A 22,888-nucleotide genomic window follows, 5' to 3' on the forward strand; every position below is an offset into this window, starting at 1 on the left:
TCCCAGAAGACTCCTTGAAGGGAGGAAAAAAAAGAGAGGGAGAAAATAAATCCAAACCCGTGCAAAGTTTACCTACAGGCATCACATGCGTTAAAGAAGCCACACTGTTTTAATTGCATTCGATGAATTTCTTCTCATTAAAATGGGAACGGAAGATCTGTACAATAACTCGAGGATTGAAAGGGCTAAACGGCTCCTTCATCCACTTGAGAGAACAACCAAGAAGATTAAAGAAGACAAAAAACAACAACAACAAAAAAAAAAGCCAAAGATTTAAGGGAAGAAAAATAGGCAAGAAACAGCAAGATGCCAAACTTAGAGCATCTTGGGAGGAGAACCTTCAAAACAAAAGCATAGCAAAATGCTCCACCGACCGATCTTCGCTTCCTCTTTTTCCCCTTAATTTTCTCTCTTCGGCCTTGGCTTCGGATTCTTATTTTTCTTATTCATCTCCATCACTACTCCGAATCACTGTCCATGCTCTCCATTCCCTTCAACCCTCTCCGCTTCTGCAATCAAAACCAGCAAAAATTTATTGCGGCCACCCACAATATTCCAAAATAAAATAACAATAACGAAATAATAATAATAATTATAATAATAACAAAACATCTCTGGGGGGAACCGTGTTTGGGCCCCAGAGGGAAGGGGAAAACCAAAAGGCCGAAGGGGAAAGAAAAGGGGAGGAACCCTTTATTAATTGAGACCATCGATGAGGACACCACTCACCAAACAACAAGGCCCCACGTGACAGGGAAAGCCAACCAATTATCTCCCCACAACCCTTTTATTCAAAATTATTTTAATCATTTTATTTGTCCTCCGGCCTTACAAAAAAAAAACAAAGGAAAAGCAAAAGAAATAAAGCGTGGTAAGGGGCCAATCGATCGGACGGCTGCAATAATAGCACAGAGTTGCGGAGCATCCAGGAAAGCTCCAAAAGGCCCTCTTATTACTCGTTAGGTCACAGGACGGTTATAGCGCTAGACACCAGAAGTCCATGTACCTTATAGTTCAGTAGTATTATTATTAAAGTAGAAGCAGTGTAAATAATAATAAATCAGGACCAGAAGATTCAAGCAAAGAAGGTTAAAAAAAAAAATCATAATAATAATTAATACCTTCTTCACGCATTTCTTCTCCCTGACTTCATATCGGCCTCTCGTCAAGTCCGAAAGCCACATCCCTGGAAAACAATACTGCACCCACGCCAGAAACATATAACAAATTAGAGAAGACCATAGAGATAAAATAAATATAAATAAGTAACAAAATGCGAAGATAAATTTGGTGTAGATTCCAATTACAAGAAATAGAACAAAGAGGTAACGGAATGGATGGAAACCTGGAGGGCTTTATCGATGTTCTTGGCCCGTTTCTTGGGGCGCTGGGGGAGCTTGGTGCCCTTCATGGCCAAAAAATCGTCCTCTTTCTCCTTTCTCGAGAGGGAGATGTAGATCCTGGGCCACTCGAAGTGCTCCAGGTTCAACTTCTCCACCGTGGGGGCGGCCGCGTTGCTGCCGCCTGTCTCCTGGTCGGACGGCGGCTTCGAGCCCGCCGGGTTGGCGTCCGTGGCGGTGCCGTTGGGGGCCGTCCTGTGGGCCTTCTCCGGCGGGGAAGGCGGGGATCGCTTGTCGGATCGCGACAGGCCGCCCGATCGATCTTCGACGCCCCTGATCATGGCGAGAAAAGAGGAGGGGAATTTTTTTTTTAGAGGTCCGAAAGGAAAGCAGGTGAGAAATGAACGGCAAGAGGGAACGGCCACGATGACACTCAAAAGAAATGGGACGTGGTAATATTTATAGCCCACAGGAGCTCTCCTTGTCACTGTGCCGAGCCGACGCGATACAAACGGGGTAGGGGATGAGCTCTCCTCCGCTCATAGCGAACACCTTCCCAACAAATTAAGCTACTAAACTCTCAAAAAAGAAATTTCCAAAAATAAAAGAAAAAAAATTCTGAGTGAAGAAAAGCTAGGGTTTGCTGAGCCCAAATTATTTCTTCCAGAGAGCGGAGGAAGATTACACCGTAGAGATAAGATCAAAATTACCACTCAGGTTAAGATCCAGTGAACTGAAAAAAAAAATAAAAAAAAAAGAAGGATGGCATAGGGGCAACAAGGTACTTTTGGCTATCATATAGGTGGGATTCTGGCTTTCTATCACATGGAAACGATGGGGATAAGACCCAAAGGAGAGAAGGAACATCGCTGTACCCAACGAACGAACGAACAAAAAGTATTTAAAAAAAACAAAACCCTCACCTGTCTAATCAAGATCTGTAGCTAAGACAGCCGAAGTTAAAAATTAGGCAGTTTCTATGAGAACTTTACCACTTACCATCGGAGATAAAAACCCACAGGAAATAAGCCGAAACCACACGTACAAAAAACCAAAGCATGATATCAAACACGCCCACTTTTTCGCTCTCCACCTCAAAGGTGGAAGCACGCACAAGTAATTAAAGACTAAAAACCCAAAAGTTCTTGCCTCAGCTACGTTTAGTAAGTGGAATGTTATCCCACGAAATATCCAAAAAAAAATCGCGAGAAGGTATTGTTAAATAAATCCACTTATTCTATCACAAATAAAAAAAAAATTCTCTTAATAACACTTTTCTCTATCTATCGGTAGATACATTAAAAATAAGAAGGTAATTTTATTTTTATAATAAACCTTAGATATCATAAAACCAATTCTTCTACTTATCTTTTCAAACCAAAAATTAAAAAAAAATATATCTACAAATAGACTATCCCATGCAGAGGGATATTCTCCAAAAGTTATGTCCGAATAACGCAGCTTGCATTTACTCCATATAGGGTTTTCGCGACAACTAAACCCAGAAGAATTAGAAAAAAGAAAGAAAAGAAAATCCACGACTTAAAAATGAAAATCCGCTAAATTAAAGCCAAAGAGAGAAACGAACGAATTCTTCTTGGCTCCAGGCAGCCAACAAAAAGGCAGCATCCGCTCTTTCCCCTCTTAATCACAGATTACCGTAGAAAAAAAAACAGAGAAGAAGGTATCAAATACGTTTTTTTTGTGTAAAAAACGAAGACAGAGGAGAGGCGTTGAAAATGGATACCTGTTGAACGAAGATGTCATGGTGTCGCGGGTGGGCAAGCAGGGGCGGAGATTGGCACCGCGCGTGTAGGACCCACAGGGCGGGGGCATCGCCGCCGATGCAGCGGCGGCGGCGAGCTTCTCTGACCCGGCGGCCGCCGATCTCCGCTGGATCTTGACGCGTGAGTGGGCCGAGGAATCGTCCCCGGCCGCCCCCCGGCTCTCCGCCCTCGACCCCCGGGATCTCTTGTTGTGCCCCCACTGGAGGAGCACTTCCCCGCCCCCCGGCGACACCCCGTTGATCTCATGGTGGTGGCTCTGGGCCTTTACAGGCGAGGGAGTGGAGGCGGCGGCGGCGGAGGAGGAGGAGGAGGGCGGTTGATTCTCGGAGTGGGAGGGGTCGGAGGGGAACGAGACATGGGAGAAGTGGTGGTCCTGATGCGCGGTCGATCCCGATCCGGAGCGCCTAAAAGGTTTGCCTTCGAGGGGGGAAAAGTTTGGGGTCCGGACACCGTTGTCGGCGTCCTCTTCCTTGCAGGCTCTCAGGCTGTGCTTCCTTCCATTGCTGAGCGGGACGCAATCTGGGCTTACTCTGTATCTGCTAACAAAGAGAAGAGAAAAACGAGGTCATCAATGGCACCGGAACTAACAATATATGAAGGATCTAACGCCATAGCTATCAAAAATGATCAGAAATGCAGATCGAAGACGGATTCAGGCAAAAGGCAACAAATCTAGCTTTCAGAGAAGGGAAAAGATTAAGAAATGTAGATTCTTTGAGAACCAAATAGCATCAAGGTCTTTAGATGAGCAAAATCCAGGTTCTTGCTAAAGTTACAGCAGGGAGAGGATTTTGCTCGATTTCTTAGGCAATTTCTCAAGAAAAAGGTTGAAAATCAATTTGATCAATAGAACTCCGAAGAACTCGATCCATAGAATCAAATATAAGCAATCAAATCTTAGTCTTGTAAAGAAGAAGAGCAGGTAGTAAAAGAGGGGGAGACAAACGAAAAAACAAGGTCTTAAATCTTCTGAGAACTAAATCAGAAGGAAATGAAAAGGAAACACAGCCGCACCCGCAATAACCTCATCTCTCCACTTCAAAAAAGCTTAATGAAGGGAAAACATAAGAGAAAAAGGGTACAAGAGGAATAAAGAAAACAGGAGAACAACCACAGGCATGGCCGCCCGGCGAATTCTTAGCCCGTCCACTGCCATCGCCGGAGATCTCCAACAATCATCACTGGAAAACAAATTTGACTAAATCCCAAGAAAAAGTCAAACCAGAAACAAAGGAGAAGATGAATAAAATAAGGAAAAAATAGCTCTGGGCTTCCATCTAAATATTAGCCCTGCTTTCCTTCTACCCTGGAATTCTCCAAAATGATTCGAGGGAAACCTGATACGCCTCTCAATCAGTCTTCATGGGAACACCGAAATCCGGCAACGCTCCGCCGGAAATCCAAAAACGAGGCGGAGGAAAACCAAGCCTCGGAGGCCATTTGTTCCCAATATAGGGCCGAAATCCGGCGCTAGTCGATCTAGAAACTATAAGACCTTCAGGGAAAACCACCAGAAAATCGAAAACAAGAACCGATACAAAGGCGCCGCAGGGGAGCAGCGCGATCCAAAACCCTCGCCGGAGATCAGAAAAGCTCGCCGGGAACCGACGTTTGCTCTCCTTTTCCAGCCAAAAGCCTCAAATGACAGAACCACAGCCGATAAGAACAACAACTAAAACAAGAACGGTAGAGAGTCGAATTGCCGGAATCCAAGAAAAGCCAAGCCGGATTCGGCAAAGGGGGAGCAAATCGCGCCGGAACCGACCGGCTCTTCGCTCCCAAAACCCAGCAAACTCGATCTATAACCAAAGACCCGCAGGAATAGAAAGCAATCTTCGACCAGCGAAGCCCTCAAGGCCTCCATCCTCCGCAGTCCAGCGATCTCTTTATCAACAAGAAAAGAAACAAAACATCGATCTCAAGCGAGGAGACCATATGAGAACGAATCCAAAACCTTCGAAATTAGAACGCCATAAAAAAGTACCAAAACAGAGAGACAGATGGAGAGACAGAGGAGGCGAGAGCGAAAGATCTGAGCAAACCTCATCATGTCCAATGCCGAGGGGATTCACCGAGCGGTCGCCGTTCAAAACTCTCGAAAAATCGCATAGCTTTCTCGAGAGAAGCGCATCAATGGCGTTCTCCAAAGAACCGGAGTTCTCGTCTCTCAACCTCTGGCACTTGGATGCGAGAAAGATTCAGAGAAGCAGAAGAAATCTATAGAAGAGATACGATAAGAATAGCTTTAGAGATAGAGGAGCACAGGGAAAGAAGAGAGAGATAGGGGAGGGGGAGGGGGAGGAGGAGGGCGGAACAGAGGCAGCAGCGAGGACGATGAGGCAGAAATGGGGTTAAAATAGCGGCTTTATCGAAACGGGACTTCCCATAATACCCCCAATTCTTGCCATCCAATTTCCGAAATGCCCTTCCCCCGCTCCGCCCTAGTTTCCTCCCGACGCCCAGGGGCATTTTCGAAATTAGAATAGTTTGCTCTGGGCTTTTCTGAAATAAGAAAGGTCCCGCTTGCGGTCCGTGCGTGGGATTACTAATGGAATTCCTGTGCGATCAGAGAGATCAGCCTCCATCTTTTCTGAAACAGATATCACCGTCGATTCGGTATGACTCTTTATGGTGACCGTCAGATGGAATTGCTGTTGCTCTATGTCGCTTATGTGGCAATCTATGATATATTTTTGCTAAACTGACAATCTATAATATCACACCGGTTATTGGAAAGCCCACTCCTCTTTTCTACAAGCACTTGGCTGCGGCATACTATAACGGCCGTTATAACGGTTTAAAATAAAAAGTTTCTATTTCTAAACATGACATAATAGCGAAAATTATGCGGATGGCGCCGATGGTCGTAACCAACCGCATCATACCTGCTCGCATGAAGCACGGCAAGATGGAATCCGAGTCATATCATCCTATTACAACCGTGATTAAATTCTATAATAAAAAACTTATTGTCTAAGACTCTAATATTTCATTATTTTCTATCTATTTTAAAAAAATATACAAATCTAAGATTTAGCGCCTGTTTTGGCATCATTTTTTATATTTTAAAAATATAAAATCTAATGCAGAAAATATATTTAGTTATTTTTTTTGTTAAACAAATTTTATTCTTTTTTAAAATGTGAGAATAAAAAAAATTTACTTTCAGTTTTTTTAAAAAACAAATTTTCATCCTTCTCCTCTCTCCTGTCAACCTTCCTTTTTTTTGCCATGTCTCATCCTCAGCCTCTGATCCTGGCCGGCCATCTTTCTATACAATGTCAAGCTATCTTTTGTCCATGACCATATCGCCCATCTTATTCTTTATTTCTTTTTTCTTTACCACTTGCTTGACCGTATCATTGCTCGAACTCTTTTTTATCCTCGACACGATATCACCAACCTCATCCTCTCTTTCTCGCCTTTGCCATGATCCTTGTCTTTAAAAAAAAAAAATCAAACATATTTTTTTGATAAAATTTTTAAAAAATAAAAATAAAAATCTTAGTTTTTAATTTTTTTTAAAAAAAAATTGATGGTAATGCTGGACGATACACGTTGAATAGTTGATATTTTCTTGGCTGTCATTTCATGGTTAACCCGAGGTATCTGTCAAAACTTGGCCTAGATCTGATTAATATGATCTGTAGGCTAAACTTATTTTCCTCGATTACCTATTTCTATTTTAATTTTAATCCCATCCATCGGTTCTAGGGCAATCCAAGAACCCATTCCCCAGCCGTCCGATCGAAAAATCTAGCGAATAACTTAAATACCCTCCCTCCCCTTGTTTCAGGGAAACGGGGCTCTTTCCAAATAATTTCCTTCGATAATCGCGGAGCGGGCTGTTTGACTCTAATTGGATCGCGATTATTTGGGTTCAATTTTTATTAATAAGATATGGGAACCACAGCCCGAACGTACGGACAGGGATCGAGATCGAGATTGATAAGAACTCAGCAGCGAATCAATCAAATCGGATGGACCTGCTCCCATGGACGTAGAAGGGGGTGCCATCTTTGGATTACTTGCACCCGCGGGACACTGTAACTCCGCACGTTAGATTCGACGGAGCACGCGACTTGGGACCCACCACCAACGACGGATTGGTAAACATGATTTGGAAACGAGGAAGCAAAAAACCAATATGTTGCTGGGTTTCCTCGTGGCTTTTTTTTTTTAATAAATACTCTCTAAATATCAAATCTTATATGAATAACCACCGAGATGGTAGATGGCCCAGATTTGAAATGCGCGGGCGTCGATTAAATGCAAAGACTGGATGCCCTTCGCCTGATTTGCCTGATGGAGTCACCATCTGGTCTGTTAGCAGGGAAGGGGGCCCAGTGGAGGTTGCTATACGGGTGAGGTTCTCCTCACCCCCTTCTTCCCTTTCCTAAAGCTAAAAAAAATAAAAAAAATGTTATGAATATTCTTCTAAAATTGATACTTCTATGTATTCCCTCGTAAAACAATTGTTTTGCTATTATACTTTTTTTTATTTTTATTTTTACATAGGTACCCACGCCATCTAATGTAGTTAAGAAATTAATAGTTTCAAATTAAAATAACTAAAATATCCTTAATAGATAGATGTGCAAAAAAAAAAATATTTATAAAGCGATCATAATGGAGGACAAAAAAATAATTTCAAAATTTTATTATATTTTTAATTAAAATAAATATAGTTTTTATTAATGGTGCTAGAACAAACATTATATTAGGGACATTTGTAAAAAATAGTATTTTGTGAGGATACAGAAATAAATATAAATTTTAAAAAAATATTCACGCAAATTTTAATTTTTAGAAAGATATTCATTAAAAAAACGTTCTCTTTAAAAAATAATATTTAGAAAAGAGGCATCTTTTTGTCACGCTTATGGGTAGGAGGTATCACGCCGAATGGATGATCTTGATCGTGTGATGAACATGGGCTTCTCCTCCGAATGGCGACGCAGTGGAGTGGCCCCACCATTACATCATACTACCCAAATGCGAGCCACTTCAAACACAGATCCATTTACCTCAGCTTGAAATGATATATAAGAATTCGAGATTGCGGATTTGTTGGATCGGAATCCTCTCCAATCTCTACTTGGACTCGGAAAGGCAGACCTCATGGACGTGATTGGATAAGATCAACAATGACAAAATAGAGCATCGAATCACAGCCACCACGCCAATGACGATTGGCTACGTTTGGAAGACCGATCTCTTCGATCCAAGTTGTGTCCAAAAAGTTTCAAAAACTTTTGTTGGTTTTTACACAGAATATTATTTGTTTTTGTGATGAAATTGATGAAAAAAAATAAAAGATTTTCATTAAAAAAAAATTCAAAACTATAGTAGTAAGTTCTTCAAATAATCAGAACGTTAAATTATTTTTACAAAAGTAAATTTTCTGACTAAAGATATGTATGAAAATCTGTTAAATAAGATATAGAAACCAACAAGCCCAAATCTCGTTCTTATATGTGTGTGTGCGGGCAGGAGTGTTTCCAAAAATTCGACCATAACGACACCTGTGGAGGTTGTTCAATATTTGGCAATGGACCAAATCAATCTTTGAAAGTATGACCAAATAACTTTTTTTCGCAACAATTATGCTTCATATTTTTAACGTTCAACATTGTGAGCATGATTAACGTTTACACTAAACGAGAAAGCAGAGAACAGCGACTTTTGGTAAAAACTAGGGTCCCGCGGCTCCTATTCAAAACTATACGATCAGTAGGCTCTCGTGCATGGCAATAAATCCGGCCAGTTTCACGAATCTTCCTGCCACATTGCAAGAAAATTGTCATTACTCAAAAAAATCTATTGCACATAAAAAAAGCTAATGGACGTTTTTTATTTCCCCATTCAGATTGTTTGGAAAAATATGTTCCATGGTATCCTGGGAAATGATTTTCTTGAGGTGAATTTTGACAATAGCGTCTCGGAGAGTGAAAATAGATGTGGCGTGAATTTTGTGATCATGGACGAAGACAACCCGTTGATTACGGCTGGAGGTCGACGGATATTTGATGAGGCGGTCCAATGGTGGAGCTGCGTGCGGCGTGGAAGGACCTCGTGTACGCTGGAGTACACTTGGAGGCTCGGCGGATACTCTTAGAGGGCGATTCGGCCACAATAGTTGATTTGAATCAGAAGAGGGCATACAAGGTCAGACCTACATCTACTTGTCTGGGATGTATACCATTTATTGGTGGGTCTCGACTCGTTTGGAATCACACATGTATTACAGGAGGCGAACAGTGCAGCTGATTGGGTCGCCTCCTTTGCAGCACATCACATCGGATCTTTTGTATGGCATGGGACTGCCCTTATCCTGCAGGATTTTGCTACTGTTTTGCATTTTGACGCTTCGAAGGGCCTATAGTGAGACGCCGGTTTTACCCAAAAAAAAAAAAAAAAAACATTGTTACGACACCATGGAGACAATTAACAAATCTTGGAAGAAATAGTATTCACGTCAAAGAGACCATGAAACTATACGTACCATGAACCAATTTTTCGAATAGCCAATGGGTGTAGGGAGATCCGCTCGGTTCACACACCACGTAACTCGATGAAATTAACTCTGTAAAAAAAGTTCATTATAGTTTAAAAGCCGATGGATATCATTTAACAAAAAATAATGTTCTTCTTCCACATAAATACAGAGCTATAATGCAATTATAGTAAATAAAATTAAAGTAATTTCAGTAAATAATAATCTTCTTGACTTGCAGAGTTGCAGTTCCAAAAAGGGGATCAAAGTTCATGTTCAAGCAGAGTCGCCAAAAACAAAAACAAAAAAAAGGTCAGATAACCACTTGAACCCAACTGATTTGGACAAAACCCTGACCCATTTCTGCCCCCATGGTAGCCTCACTACAATCTTAAGATACAAATCCCAAACCTCAGGACCCACAGTTGAGTCCAGGCTGACTCAACCCACTTCGTTTCCCCACTCACAGGATTCATGGTCTTGCCAGGGTCCACGAGACTACATAAAAAAAAAAAGCCTGATGTGAGAGAGTGAGAGAGAGAGGCAAGTGGATATCAAACTCACTCCAAGACGTCACTAACGCCATCCTGAGCACACGCATATGCTCCATAAGGTGAGGATAGAAACCAGTCTTGCAGCCACCACATTTTTATTACTCTCTTCATCTCACGGCAGCTCTGTACTAAAGATATGGCCGGATCAAAAGAAGCTTACAGCAGCAGCACTGGAAGAATGGGTTTCCATGTGCAAAGGCTAGATAGAAAGTTATCACCCTTATTTTTTTTCCCCCCTTGTCACGGGCATGGGCCACACAACGTTAACTAAGTAACGGACTCGTGACAAAGCTTTAATACATCTGCGGAGAATAGATGATGGCAGTCAAAGATTGTACAGGAATTCTTTATACAAAGTAGAAGGTTGGAGAGTAGATTAGAATTTTTGGGCATCCCAGCTTATATACGATGCAAATCCTGGGCCTTGTCCTGTTCTGCACATAAAACAAGCTGATGGATAGATCACAACCATCCATCTATCTTGCTTCAGAAAGATCCAAATGATCTGCAAACAGAGGGTCCATGATGGACCTCGCTTCTGCTACAAATGTTCGGAGACACTGAGATGTTTGCTCTGATAAGATCTCCAGAGCAAGCCGTCTACTTCATTTTACCGGCAAGGGGAGAAAAGGGAAAAGGACCGGCAGGGTCAAGAAATCTCGTTCCCCAGATTAGTCTAGAACCTAAAGCAAATAAAAGTATTCATACAAAGATATCATGGATGATGAGGCTTTTTTTTTTTTTTGTTTGCTTCAAAACGCAAATAAATTATTCTTAGGCGAGTTGAATATGATTATCTGTGAGAGCCAAGAAAACCTCTTACAGAAACAAGAGGGGTTTGACCAAGACAAATTTCCAGTGAGAGATAGATGGATCATGATAGATGGAAATTATCTTTTACAGCTCCCGATCATGATTCAGATTTCATCACACTGCAATTGTCTCCTGCATGCTCCTCTACTTCTGCTTCCCTTCCATACGAATCCATCCAGAAGAATCAAATAGTTAGTAAAACCATAAGTATCAAGCCTTATTCTCAAGTGGTGGTTGGCTTATAAAAGCCTTCTGCACCAAGCTCTACCACAGATGTCACCTAATGCTGAAACCTTAACAGGCAACTAGCCTCTAAATATAATAGCCTCTAAAAACGATCCCTCAGATTCTCTATTAATTAGATTTTTCTACATGGATTTCCTTTGAGGATGGTCCCCTCCGACAGAATCCTTGGTAGTTTATTAACCCTACAGTTTTATACTGACTCAAAGATTTTTCAGTGAAAAACATGCAAATAGTTGCTCTATTATTACTATCTCAGCTTGACTTAGATAATGTGCAACAACATATCATAGAAAACCTGGTTCAGACCTCTTTATAGACTGGTTCTTCTGAACACCATTCTACCACCGGCAATGCCATACCTTTCTCCAAACATGAAGATATGACGAGACGACGACCGACAAAGTTCAATGTTGCAATCATCATTCATTTTACATGTTTGGCAGAGAAATGCTGCTGCATTAATAATATCTCAGCATGTCACACAATTGAAGTACTTGTTATTATACCACTGAACATAATATGTCCGACCATATAGCCATGTTAAAACAAGAAGTTCATGTTACAGGTGCCATTCAGTTCTCATGTTTGCCAGAGAAATAGTCACTATTATCATCTCGACAAGACCACAGACAACACTTAACAAATAAAATTAAGTACCTCAATACAACTAATTTAACTTCCTTATGGAGATGTTTAACCCCAACTCTGTTACAATGGTGCTCAACGAACCGTGCCTTACAAAATAGCCATTTATCCCGTTAATTCAACAAAAAACTCCAAACACGATGAGATGATGACATCCCAGGCTTTTAATAAGAACCTCCCGCAAAATCTAAGTTTAGTTGTCTAATAGTCATTTTTGTTATTTTCAATATGCAGGTAAATTGGAAAGTGACTTTGAGAGCTTATTTCAGCAATATGAAGAAATAAGTTGGACACTAATTCTGGCAAAACTAATCAGAAATTATGCCTAATTTGTAAGCTATTGCTTCAAAAGGGACTTCAAGCATGGGACCAAAAATCACTTGATTTGAAGCTTGAATGGAGGTAGTACCACAAAGATAAGTCTAAATTTTGATCATCTTTGAGCTTTGTTCATCTTCTCTGCATGCAAAGCTAGGTGAGCTTAAGCAACTTTTGGTCTACATTCCAAGAAAAGAAAGCATAATCAAGTCCCATGTAAACAAAATTCAGGAGGATATCTGTGAAAAATAATCCATGTAGGTGAAAGAGGCCTTAAGGGTGAGAGTTAAGATCATCACAGTGACTAATTGAATAACTGAGAATAATAGATGGAATGAGAAATTCTCTCCCAAAACTTTGTGAATTATGGGAAACACTGCACTTATTTGAGCAAAATAATCTAATATATCGGAATTTCTTAAGCAATCAAACAAGCAAGAAATGGAAACATGCACAAACTCTTTCTTCATATCTGCCTGTTTATCATCATCATCTCCTTCTTCCTCCTCGCTGAAATCTCAATTGTGAGTTATTAGAAAATAAAGAACCAATTGTTCAAAAATGCTTCAGCAATACTTATTGGTAAACATGAAACCTGATCAACAATATGAAGTAATATAGATCTATAGCAGCAATCACATAGTTGATGACTTGAGTTTCATTCTCATACATAAAGATGAAATTTGATCAAAGTCAACTTGCAAATTTATTTACTTTAGCTAGTTGGACGGACTTAGGTAGAACAAAAAATATCAACTCCAAAAGATTATGAATTCTTTGAATGATGCAATGAGTGATTAAAAGTAATATCTGTGAATGTCTTAAGATTCAGATCCCTGCAAAGCTCTCCAGATATAATTCCTACAGTCTCAAGGTGTTTTATGACATGCACATGCATTATAGCTGCTTATTGTTATATTATTATGATTATTGCCCATGGATAAAGCTGAAACATTTTTGGGCAATTTGTTTATATTTTTTTCTTCTAAATCACAGGCAAGTGGTTTGCTTTTATATACTTAAGATTTCAATGGATCATACAGGAGTATGATGCAGATTTGTATAAGTAATTCTGTAGTTGATAACTGAAATTTAAATCAAAATCATTTTGCAGACTTATTCATTTCTGCTAATTGGACTTATTTAGCTTCTCATTCCACCCACAATGAAGTAAACAGAAAATTATACTCCTGATGTTTGAAAGTGTCTTACTACCCTTTCCTGAATTTGTTTGATTACCTTTCACCACGAATGGAGTGGAAGAATTTTGAATGCAGTAAGTATGTAATGATCATAACATAAATGTTATATAGAAACTATGCATCGCTAGCTTGCAGTCAAAGAGGAGATTATATAGAAATAGGGGGAAAGAAGTTTTTTTTTTAAAGTACATAAGAGAACTGAATCATCTGCCTGTACAATAAATCATATTGCTAATGAAAACATTATAGAAGATTCGTATTAGCTATAGCCATGAGCCTCAAAGGATGCACAAAGATAAGTTACACATTTTCTGAAACACAATTTTACTAATATTTGATCTTGCATTTTACTCCAATGGATATCTAAGAGTAGAAATCATCAAATGTACATAAGCCAAGCATTTGGAGGCCAATTCCACAAAAGATGCAGCAATCCTAAGCAGAAGCCATCAAGCACAAGCAAATGTAGGCCTGACATTACTTTAAAAGAAAGGTTGGTAGACAAAAACCTGATAAATCCATTCAATAATGATCCAAACTCCTCTATTGGAAGAGCCTTGAAATCCATTCAAGCTTCAGTCTTCTATATGCTTCCCTGATGCAACAAGGCCTGAGGGGCCCAGTCTCTTTTCTTTCTATCATGACTATTCTAGCTGCAATGTATCAATGAAAGTTTCTAATACATACATACATGTGTGTCTATATATATTGAGATCTATATCAGTATTCATCCATATATAGATAGATAGATATATACAAATATGTGTATATATATAGAGAGAGAGATGTATATAGATATACATATGTATAGAGAGATATAGATATATATAGATATAGATAGATATAGATAGATATAGATAGATATAGATAGATAGATAGATAGAGAGGGTATCTATATATGTATATAGATGGACTTTCTTCTCAAGAAGAGAGGGTATCTGCAACATGCAAGTAACACTACTAAGCAAATTTAATGCTGTGTGAGAACAACCAAACTGGAATTTATTTACCCACCATCCAGATAGATCATAGATGAGGATGTTGAACGATATTAGCAATTGAGATGGAAGATCATATGCGACATTATAATAAAAAATCCAGCTTATGAATCATGATGATTGACAATATATTTCATCATGATTGTAAATATCATCAATAAAGTTAAGTCATTTATCCAAATGGTAAAAAAAGAAAAGAAGTGGGCAGCTTCCAGTTAGATGATATTTGTGTCCCCACCCACTAGCGATTGCTAAATTGTCAAAATCTCAGGAATTCACTTGGGAACTTAGAAATCAAAGTCAAATTTATATAACATTATGTTGATGTTTTATTAGACTAAATGTAATAGAGACATAAACGTGCTAATGCATAAAAGATTGTCTATTTCCCATGTCAGACTGATTTGCATACAGACACCACAGGGATGTGTACTTGCACATGCAGAGCAATTACCCTAGACATGCACAAGCAGTAACTTGCTCATGCCAGTCTCACCAAATTGGTAATACACACACAATTATAACCTACAGATACCAGCTTGGTTACCGTTACAGTATTCACATGCACATATACAAGAATAACATTCAGAATTCCTTGTATAAGCACAAATATAACATGCACACAACAATATCATTTGCTCAAATTTCCTTTTGCCAAATTATTGTACTAAATAGCTTTTTCTGGGTGGTTTACTTCAACCTTTCAACATAAACCCAAGAACCTATCCTCACCAAAACCTCCTCAAACACCCATAACACCTGCTCATACCATCTAAGTTGTCTCTTCTCAGTTCCATGCCCATAAACAATCTGACAGATATTTAGAAATTAGGTGACTACAATCTAGCCATGTGAAATTGAGCCTTATTGTATTGCTAGTGGCATCGATTGATCAAACATCACCTTAGAAGTACCTGTCAACTTCATCCACCTAGCTTTAGGTATACTAGTCATTGTCTTTGTTAATCTCCGCATTCTTTCACATAGCAGACTTCAGATAATGAAAATGATCACAGTACAGTACTTCTTGACAATTACATTCTGCATACAACCATCTAAGTAATATTTTCATCAATCAGTTTCTAGCCCCATCTTATCATTCAGCACTATATCATCGGTAAACAACGATTGAGGCGCATCATCATGGCTATGCAACTAACATGACTAGCTGTTTCCGTTTTTCCTCTTTCTGGATAGTAAATATTTCTCAGAATATGGAGTGTGAATCAAACCCATGTTTGAATTGAAACTGAGATACTGATACAAGTTCTTCCCTTCTGAATCAGATACATCCTGACTATGGCTCACTAGTTTTATTATAGCCTGCAGTCACAACTAGGGTTTGAGGATTAGTTCTGTTCAAGGCCCCAACTTCAAGCTTGCCTGCCAGCATTGGAAGCCCTCCCTCAATCACTGATATAATAAGCTTGCCCTGAACACTATCAATCAGCTATTTGCCTAGTTGAACATCTATTCAACAACAAGGATGGTATAATAACTCAGTAATACAGTTTTAAAATGTCCCGTCCTCATAAGATTCATCTTGCAAAAATGATGTAGACTGATGAAAGAAGTTAGCAAAGACAAATCATAAACCTGAAACACCCCAACCAGAGCCCCCATGCCATGTAGTGGCAAATTAGTTCCTAGGAATCAAACCTATTCCTATCATATACAATTCATTCATTTTGGTAAGAGACATGAATCTTCTCTTATTATTTGAACATTTCTCAAGCTTCTAAAGAAAATCTCCAAATAACCATTCCTTCCACAATTTCTTGTTACTATTCCTTGAACGATGCCTATAAACCTTTCAAATCAGTATAATGCATTCTAGCATTCGCAACAACACTTACACAAGTAGTCCCAAATTATTGATCATTTGCCAACAATAATTTCTAAGTAAAGATCCAACCATAAAAATCCTTGCAGTTCCTTAAAAGCGAAAAAGAAAAAATATTGAAAAATATCAAAATCTGAGATCCTGCATGTACTTGGATTCCCTATGTGGTGAAAAATAAAAAGAAAGCGACGAATATCCAGTTGATATCAATCAAAGGGACCACATAAACGGTAGGAAAGAAAGATTTTTTGTATACGGAGTGATTCTTGCAGAGCGTGGGGTGGGCACTTACTAAACCTTGGCCATCTTGTCGGGGTCACCGCCAGAGGGGAATTTGCCGAGCTCCTTCATGCTGTCGTCCTCCTCTTCCTCCTTTCCCCTCCCTCTGACGGCGGCTGCGACCGCGCGTCGACCTCCTCCTCGTCACCGGCGGCGTCCTTCTCCGGCGGGATCGGCGATTCTGGCGGAGATTCTTGATCTTCAACAGCGGATTCGAAAGGATCCTTTGATCACATGTCCGGAAACAAAACCCTAATGCTCTCTTGGATTTTTTTTTTCCCCTTCTTTTTTTTCACTCGTGGGATTGGGGAGTGGCCGGATCGGCGCATGACTACGTTTACACGAATCTCATAGCAATCGGTTTAAGGTGCGGAGAGCTCGGCGGTTATCCACCAACTCTACATCAATTTAATCAATTTAAAGTCAGCTAAACATTTATTTATACATTAAGCCTAAGGTCAGCTGCTTAGTTTATTTTAGAATTTTTTTTGCATGGGTACTCTTCTAAATATCGAATTTTATGTGAATACCCTTCCAAAATTAATATTTGCATGTATACCCTCGAAAAATACTTGTTTTGCTATTCTATCCGTTTTTATTCTTATTTTTGCATATATACCCATGCCATCTAATGCCGTTAAAAAATTAACGGTTTCAAATTAAAATGACTCAAATATCCTTAATGGGTAGACGTGCAAATATAAATTTTTATAAGGGTATACAAATAAATAGTAACTTTACAAGGATATCCATACAATTTTCTATATTTAGAAGAGTATTTACGCAAAAAAAAATCCTAGTAGATGGAAAGAATTTAGATACATTAATTAATATGATAGCCTTTATAATCTTGTATTTATTAGGAAATGTATTTGGTTCTACGACCAAAGGTCTACTTTTTTATCATGAATATAACAAAAATATATAATAGAATTTGCAAATTGGCTGTATCTAGATTTACCTCCTGCAATTGATCTGATGATGGGATTAATATTATAAGGAGAGTAGGGTTCAAGCGTGGAAGGATGGCAACAAACATAGGTTCACAGAATCCAAAGGAACCTCGACTCGTCAGGATTCTCTCTCGATCTATTACACTGTTGATACATCTGGTGTCTCGGTAGCTGGCTTTTTTTTTTTTTCCCTTCTGTTTTTTGGTTTTTGTTTCTTGTAACTTTTGAAGAGAGAAAGTGAGGGAACCCTGAACGAAATATGGGCCGTGTCAGTTTTCTGCAATGGAATTGAATTTTGGAAGAAGGTCTGGGATTTTTTTTGTCCTCGTAAGAGGGGAGCTGGGAGACGCCAAGTTCCGTCCAATCAGTCATGTAGATAAAAAATAGTGTGATATGAAATTTGGCTTGGTAAGTCATAGGTCATCTGTTCTGACTGAAGGTCAATTGCAAGCCTTTCAAGTTATGGGTCACCCAGCACCTCATAATTATGATATTTGTGCTTTGTAGTTCTTGATTAAGCGAGCTTTTAATCTTTGTCGTTAACTTAGAATTGAATAATAATGGTGCCTGATTAAGGGAGCTCTGCAATTCTCCTGCGAGCTAGGGTTTTTTTTAATGGTACACATCCTAAGGGTAAAAGTCCCACCAATGCAATCTTAAGTGCTCCTAGCTACGATAATGCCTAGAGGGGAAGAGAGAGAGTGAAGGAAAAAAAAAAAAAAAACAGTGTCACCAGAAAAAAATTGTGTTTATCATCTGTTGGGTTATAGACCAGGGAGGAGGGGGAGCAAGGATAATAACGTCATTTCATATTTTAATTTTATTTTTAATTAATAAAAATATGATTTTTTAACACTGTTAGAACAATCGTTATATTAGGGATATTTGTACAATAACAGAGTTTTACGAGGGTATACATGCAATTATCAATTTTCAAAGGGTATTCGAGCAAAATCTGATATTTAGAAGGGTATCTATGCAAAAAAAACCCTTTATTTTAATTTTATTAGGATTAAGGCTGCAAATGGGTTGTCTTGCCTGGTGACTCGACCCGGCCTGACCTTTTTAGACATGATTAGATTTGATTTAAATAACCCATGAAATCGGGTCAGATCCTAAAATTGAACCCATTACATTTTTCGGGCCAGGTTGGATTTACTAAATTGTAACCCAACCCGATCTGATTTATTTGATTTTTGGGGCAATGTTGGGTTTCCTACCTTATGATCCCACCCAACCCAAACCTGGTACATTGTTGGTCTTGGAAAGTTTGGAACTTACAAGGCCTAATTTTAATGTTGTAGCCCACACGACCTGGACTATAGTGTGAGTATTATGGGCCTATTCAACTGCAACCATGTAGGCCCACCAAGTTACTTTATTGATTGATGCTGGGGCATGGTGTCCCAATAGAGAGATTACCCCCATGCGATATCAAATGTGACTGCAAAGCTAAAGTCTTGGAAAGACGACCCTAGATACATCTCTACCTGGCCCTCTCAAATGCAACACCCTACCCCTTTTCTTCACCGTACAACTCTTCCTTCTATGTTTCTTTCTCACTTCACTGTCCACCACCACCCAAAACCAAGCCAAGTTAACCTTGAAATAGGATTAAAAAAAAATTAAATATAAGAAATAACAAGTACAGGGATCCAACTCAGACTTGATCTGAACCCAAATTTTTTAGGTTAGGACTGGGCCATACAAGGATCCGACTCGACCTGAATGATCCATGGGTCAGAAATTTTAGCCATGGACCTGATCTTCTATTGGGCTAGATCTAGGTTTAACATTAGGACTCGAATAAAAAATCGGATTGGGTCAGGGTCACTTATGAGCCGATTTGATCCGACCTATTTGCATCCCTAAGTAGGATGCATATATATTTCCATAACTGGCCAAGGTTTGCTTTTGTGGGCTCGTTTGGTTCGCGAGAATAATGTTTTTTCATTGGAATATTTTTTCTAAAAAGCTGAAGTATATGATGCCTGAAAAATTGGTTTTTGCATATTTGGTTTATTATGAAAAAATATCATAGTCTACAGAAGTTTATGTTTGGTTGAGCATCTATTTTTTTTTTGAAAAGTTGTGTAAAATATGTGTTATACTCTTAATAACAAGAAGATCTTATCTCATGCTATCTAAGAGCCTAAAAGTATTTTTGAAAAAAAATTATTCTAATTTCTAATCAGTGAAAAATTAGACTTTTTAATGCCCCATATAATTTTTTTTAATAAAATATGAAAATTTTATGCTTATAGATTTTTTTTAAGGCCCTTCCCACGGACCAAAGAAGTCCACATTCTTAAACCAACCAATTCGTAATCTAGTATCGAACTGGAAGGCCATAAAAAAGCCTCCGTTGATGAGACCTAGTGGGTTTTCGGATGTATAGAATATGGTCTCCTTGTTTGTGCCAAAAAAATTTGTGCACTCTTGATCTTTCACAAAACCTGCAGTATGGATCATCCAGAGAAGTGCAGCAACTCAAACTTTCAAACTCTTCAAAAAGAGGCAAGAAACTAGCCGGTCGTTGAATCTTATAAAATGAGGTTTTTCTTTGTGCTGAATATCACCTCTTTTTTATATTTTTCATGATTTCTAAATCAATTACAAAAACATAGCAGCAGGGATGCAAACAAGCTGAGCTGAGCAGATTTGAGCATGTAAGGTTGTAGATAGTACCAAAAATTAGTGACCCAATCAGATTATTTTATAATAATCATGGACAGATCCAAATTAAGTTTTGATAATTTTATTGGAACGATTTTGAATTCTGTATAGGATCTAATTTCTTATCAAAACAAACTCGGATTAAGCTATGTTTGAATCCGAAAAACCAACAACTAAATACTGAAAAACAAACCATGTGTGTAGTAAATGTAAATATAGGAATATAAAGAAAATTGGTTATATGATTTGTATTAATTTCTTTTCTTTATACATAGATTTTGGTTCCAAAATTCCAACCATGTTTATGTTTCAATCAAACTAAATATAAATAAAATTCTAATTGTATTTCTAAGGTAATTAGATTTTTCAAAAAATCAATCATTAGCTTTCCATGTTGTACTCCAGTTCGCTATGGACAATTGTAATAAGAGTCATTAAAGTTTTGAAAATTGTTAACCCTTGATTAGTTGCACCACTAAGACCATGTACTAAATTGGACCAAAAAAAATTCAAATCTGAACTCTAATCTGATTATTAATTGAGTTTGATACGAGTTTGGAAATTATTTATTTTGAAGTATTCGAACCCAAATCATAACTCAATTTTTTTTTTATGAATTTTGGATGTTGATACTACATGGGTGTGATTTGAATTCGACCTATGTACTGTCACGGCCCCGCCTCCGTGGGGCACGTGCGGCATCTAGTGCCCACGTGGGGGTCACATGAGGGAGAACATAGGGCTCCCCAGCCAAATATTGTCCAGTTCCGAGGCTTCACGCAAGCATCTTCACCTCTCTCCGATTTTGTTTTTTTTCCAAAACACGTATGTAGGATTTGGAGATACCCACCTCATATGCCCAGGCTCTGGAATGAGTTTTTCCAATGTGAGACTATTGGGCCTCACACCCTTCCCACCACGGACAAGAGTCGTCCTCGGCTCTGAAACCAAATGTCATCCCCGCCTCCGTGGGGCACGTGCGGCACCCAGTACCCACGTGGGGGCCACATGAGGGGAGAACACGGGCTCCCCTGCTAGATATTATCCAGTTCCGGGGCTTCACACAAGCGTCCTTCATCTCTCCCCGATTTTGTTTTTTTCTCAAAACGCATCTGCAGGATTTGGAGACACCCGCCTCATATGCCTAGGCTCTAGAACGAGTCTTTCCAATGTAGGACTATTGGGCCTTACACCCTTCCCACCATTGGACAAGAGCCGTCCTCGGCTTTGATACCAAATGTTACGCCTCCGCTGCAGCGGGCACGTGAGGCACCTAGTGCCCACGTGGGGGGCACATGAGGGGGAAAACACGGGGCTCTCCTACCAGATATTGTCCGGTTCTGAAACTTCGCGCAAGCGTCCTTCACTTCTCTCCGGTTTTATTTTCCTTACAAAACGCATCTGCAGTATTTGGAGATACCCGCCTCATATGCCCAGGCTCTGGAACGAGTCTTTCCGATGTGGGACTATTAGGCTTCACATGTACAATCCTACTAGTACCAGGCAGCTAAGGATCAGCGCAGAAAATAAATAAGCTATCCAAGCTCAACTTGAACCCAAGCCAAGCTTGAGAACATCTGTTCAAGCTCTGCTTAGCCAAGCTCTGATCCGAACTTTAGTTGAACCAAGCCAAATCTTTTTTTTTTTTTTTTTTTGTTTTCTTCGCTACAGGTGTCCCTCATAGGTTCAAGCTCAGCTTGTTTATGAGTAGATCTTTAAAAATGGTTGGGAAGCTAATTAAAAATTAGCGTAGTTGTAATTAAAACATTATAGACATTACTAGTAGAACTTGTATACAAAACTTATTTATGCAAGTAGCCTTGTATATAAACCTTATTCATGTAAGTTAAATAACTAATTTCATGTGTAAGAAAAAGGGTATAAGATGTTTATCAAATTATAGGATTTTGCCCGATTTCAGGTAGAAAAATATGATCTTTTGATTTGGAAAATTTTCATTTCAGTTTTTGTTTAGATCTCTTGCTAGGGCTTGAGGTCTAGTGCCCTGGATCAACCCATCATGAGCCCTAGATGTGGAATGCCAAAACAGTATATATATAATTAGATATATGATACCTCGACATTATATACTTTAGGATTATTCAGCTACCCATAACATGTTGCGAAAAATGTTCAGTGCCTGAACTAATTGAATTTGATCTTTGCAAATTGAAATCCTACCAAATCATAAACCATTTCTCATACTGAAGGTACAAGGTACAGAACTTCCACCTTGAATGAATATGGTAGATATTTAATCAAATATAAATAAGAATCCATGTTCCATTTAGAAGCTAGCTACTTCGTTCCCTATTTCTAGTAGCAGGATTCTAATTTCTATCAAGTTGAAACAATATGCTAGTGGTTCTAGTCAACCAAAAACATTGTTGCGTAGCTATTTGGCATCATTTTCCCTTTTGCCCATTCAATTGGAAAAGTTAATCTCATTCAAATAATTATGCTTTGCGACTCCATATCCATATTCAAAATAATTTTTATCTTTTTTATTCAATTTTTAATTGGCCTTTGGATATAAATCGCGAGAATGTACGAACGGTTAAACCTGTGGACTCGGCCCGGTCCACTTGACTGGCTCAGCCAATTCTTGGGCCAAGCCTGATGGGCGATGCATGTGAGGAAGGTAGGAAAAAAAATCTTTGGCTGGGAGTCTTCTTCAACACCCCCCCCCCCCCCCCCCCCCCCCCCCCCCCCAAGAGACAACCAACATATCACCGCAG

General features: G+C 39.2%; 1 protein-coding gene and 1 long non-coding RNA gene across 3 annotated transcripts; both read right to left on the reverse strand.

Annotated features, from left to right (window-relative positions):
* Positions 1–105: 105 nt before the first annotated feature.
* LOC103714191 (trinucleotide repeat-containing gene 18 protein-like) lies at positions 106–5,465 on the reverse strand. Of its 2 annotated transcripts, none has more exons than XM_008801359.3 (5): positions 5,170–5,465; positions 3,088–3,663; positions 1,346–1,673; positions 1,122–1,199; positions 106–509 (listed from the first exon to the last, which is right to left on the reverse strand). In XM_008801359.3, exons 1-5 carry the CDS (start codon positions 5,175–5,177, stop codon positions 459–461), a joined length of 1,041 nt encoding a protein of 346 aa, XP_008799581.2. In that variant the 5' UTR covers positions 5,178–5,465; the 3' UTR covers positions 106–458. The 2 variants fall into 2 exon arrangements, with proteins under 2 accessions (XP_008799581.2, XP_008799580.2); XM_008801358.4 differs by having other exon boundaries at positions 3,088–3,666; positions 5,170–5,450.
* A 4,313-nt stretch (positions 5,466–9,778) lies between these two features.
* On the reverse strand, positions 9,779–16,959 carry LOC103714190. Its single transcript, XR_003386976.2, has 3 exons — positions 16,535–16,959; positions 10,188–14,054; positions 9,779–10,121 (listed from the first exon to the last, which is right to left on the reverse strand). It is a non-coding gene; the product is annotated as an uncharacterized LOC103714190 (long non-coding RNA).
* Positions 16,960–22,888: the final 5,929 nt, after the last annotated feature.

Source organism: Phoenix dactylifera, chromosome 4 (genome assembly GCF_009389715.1).
Source record: "Phoenix dactylifera cultivar Barhee BC4 chromosome 4, palm_55x_up_171113_PBpolish2nd_filt_p, whole genome shotgun sequence".
Taxonomy (NCBI): Eukaryota; Viridiplantae; Streptophyta; class Magnoliopsida; order Arecales; family Arecaceae; genus Phoenix; species Phoenix dactylifera.

What these genes read in the sequence shown, in the direction of transcription:
- LOC103714191 (XM_008801358.4), bottom strand. An exon ending in ATGACATCTTCGTTCAACAG is followed by an intron (nt 1,674 to 3,087) that starts GTATCCATTTTC and finishes CGCCATGATCAG; the next exon opens with GGGCGTCGAAGATCGATCGG. An exon ending in ACATCGATAAAGCCCTCCAG is followed by an intron (nt 1,200 to 1,345) that starts GTTTCCATCCAT and finishes GCGTGGGTGCAG; the next exon opens with TATTGTTTTCCAGGGATGTG.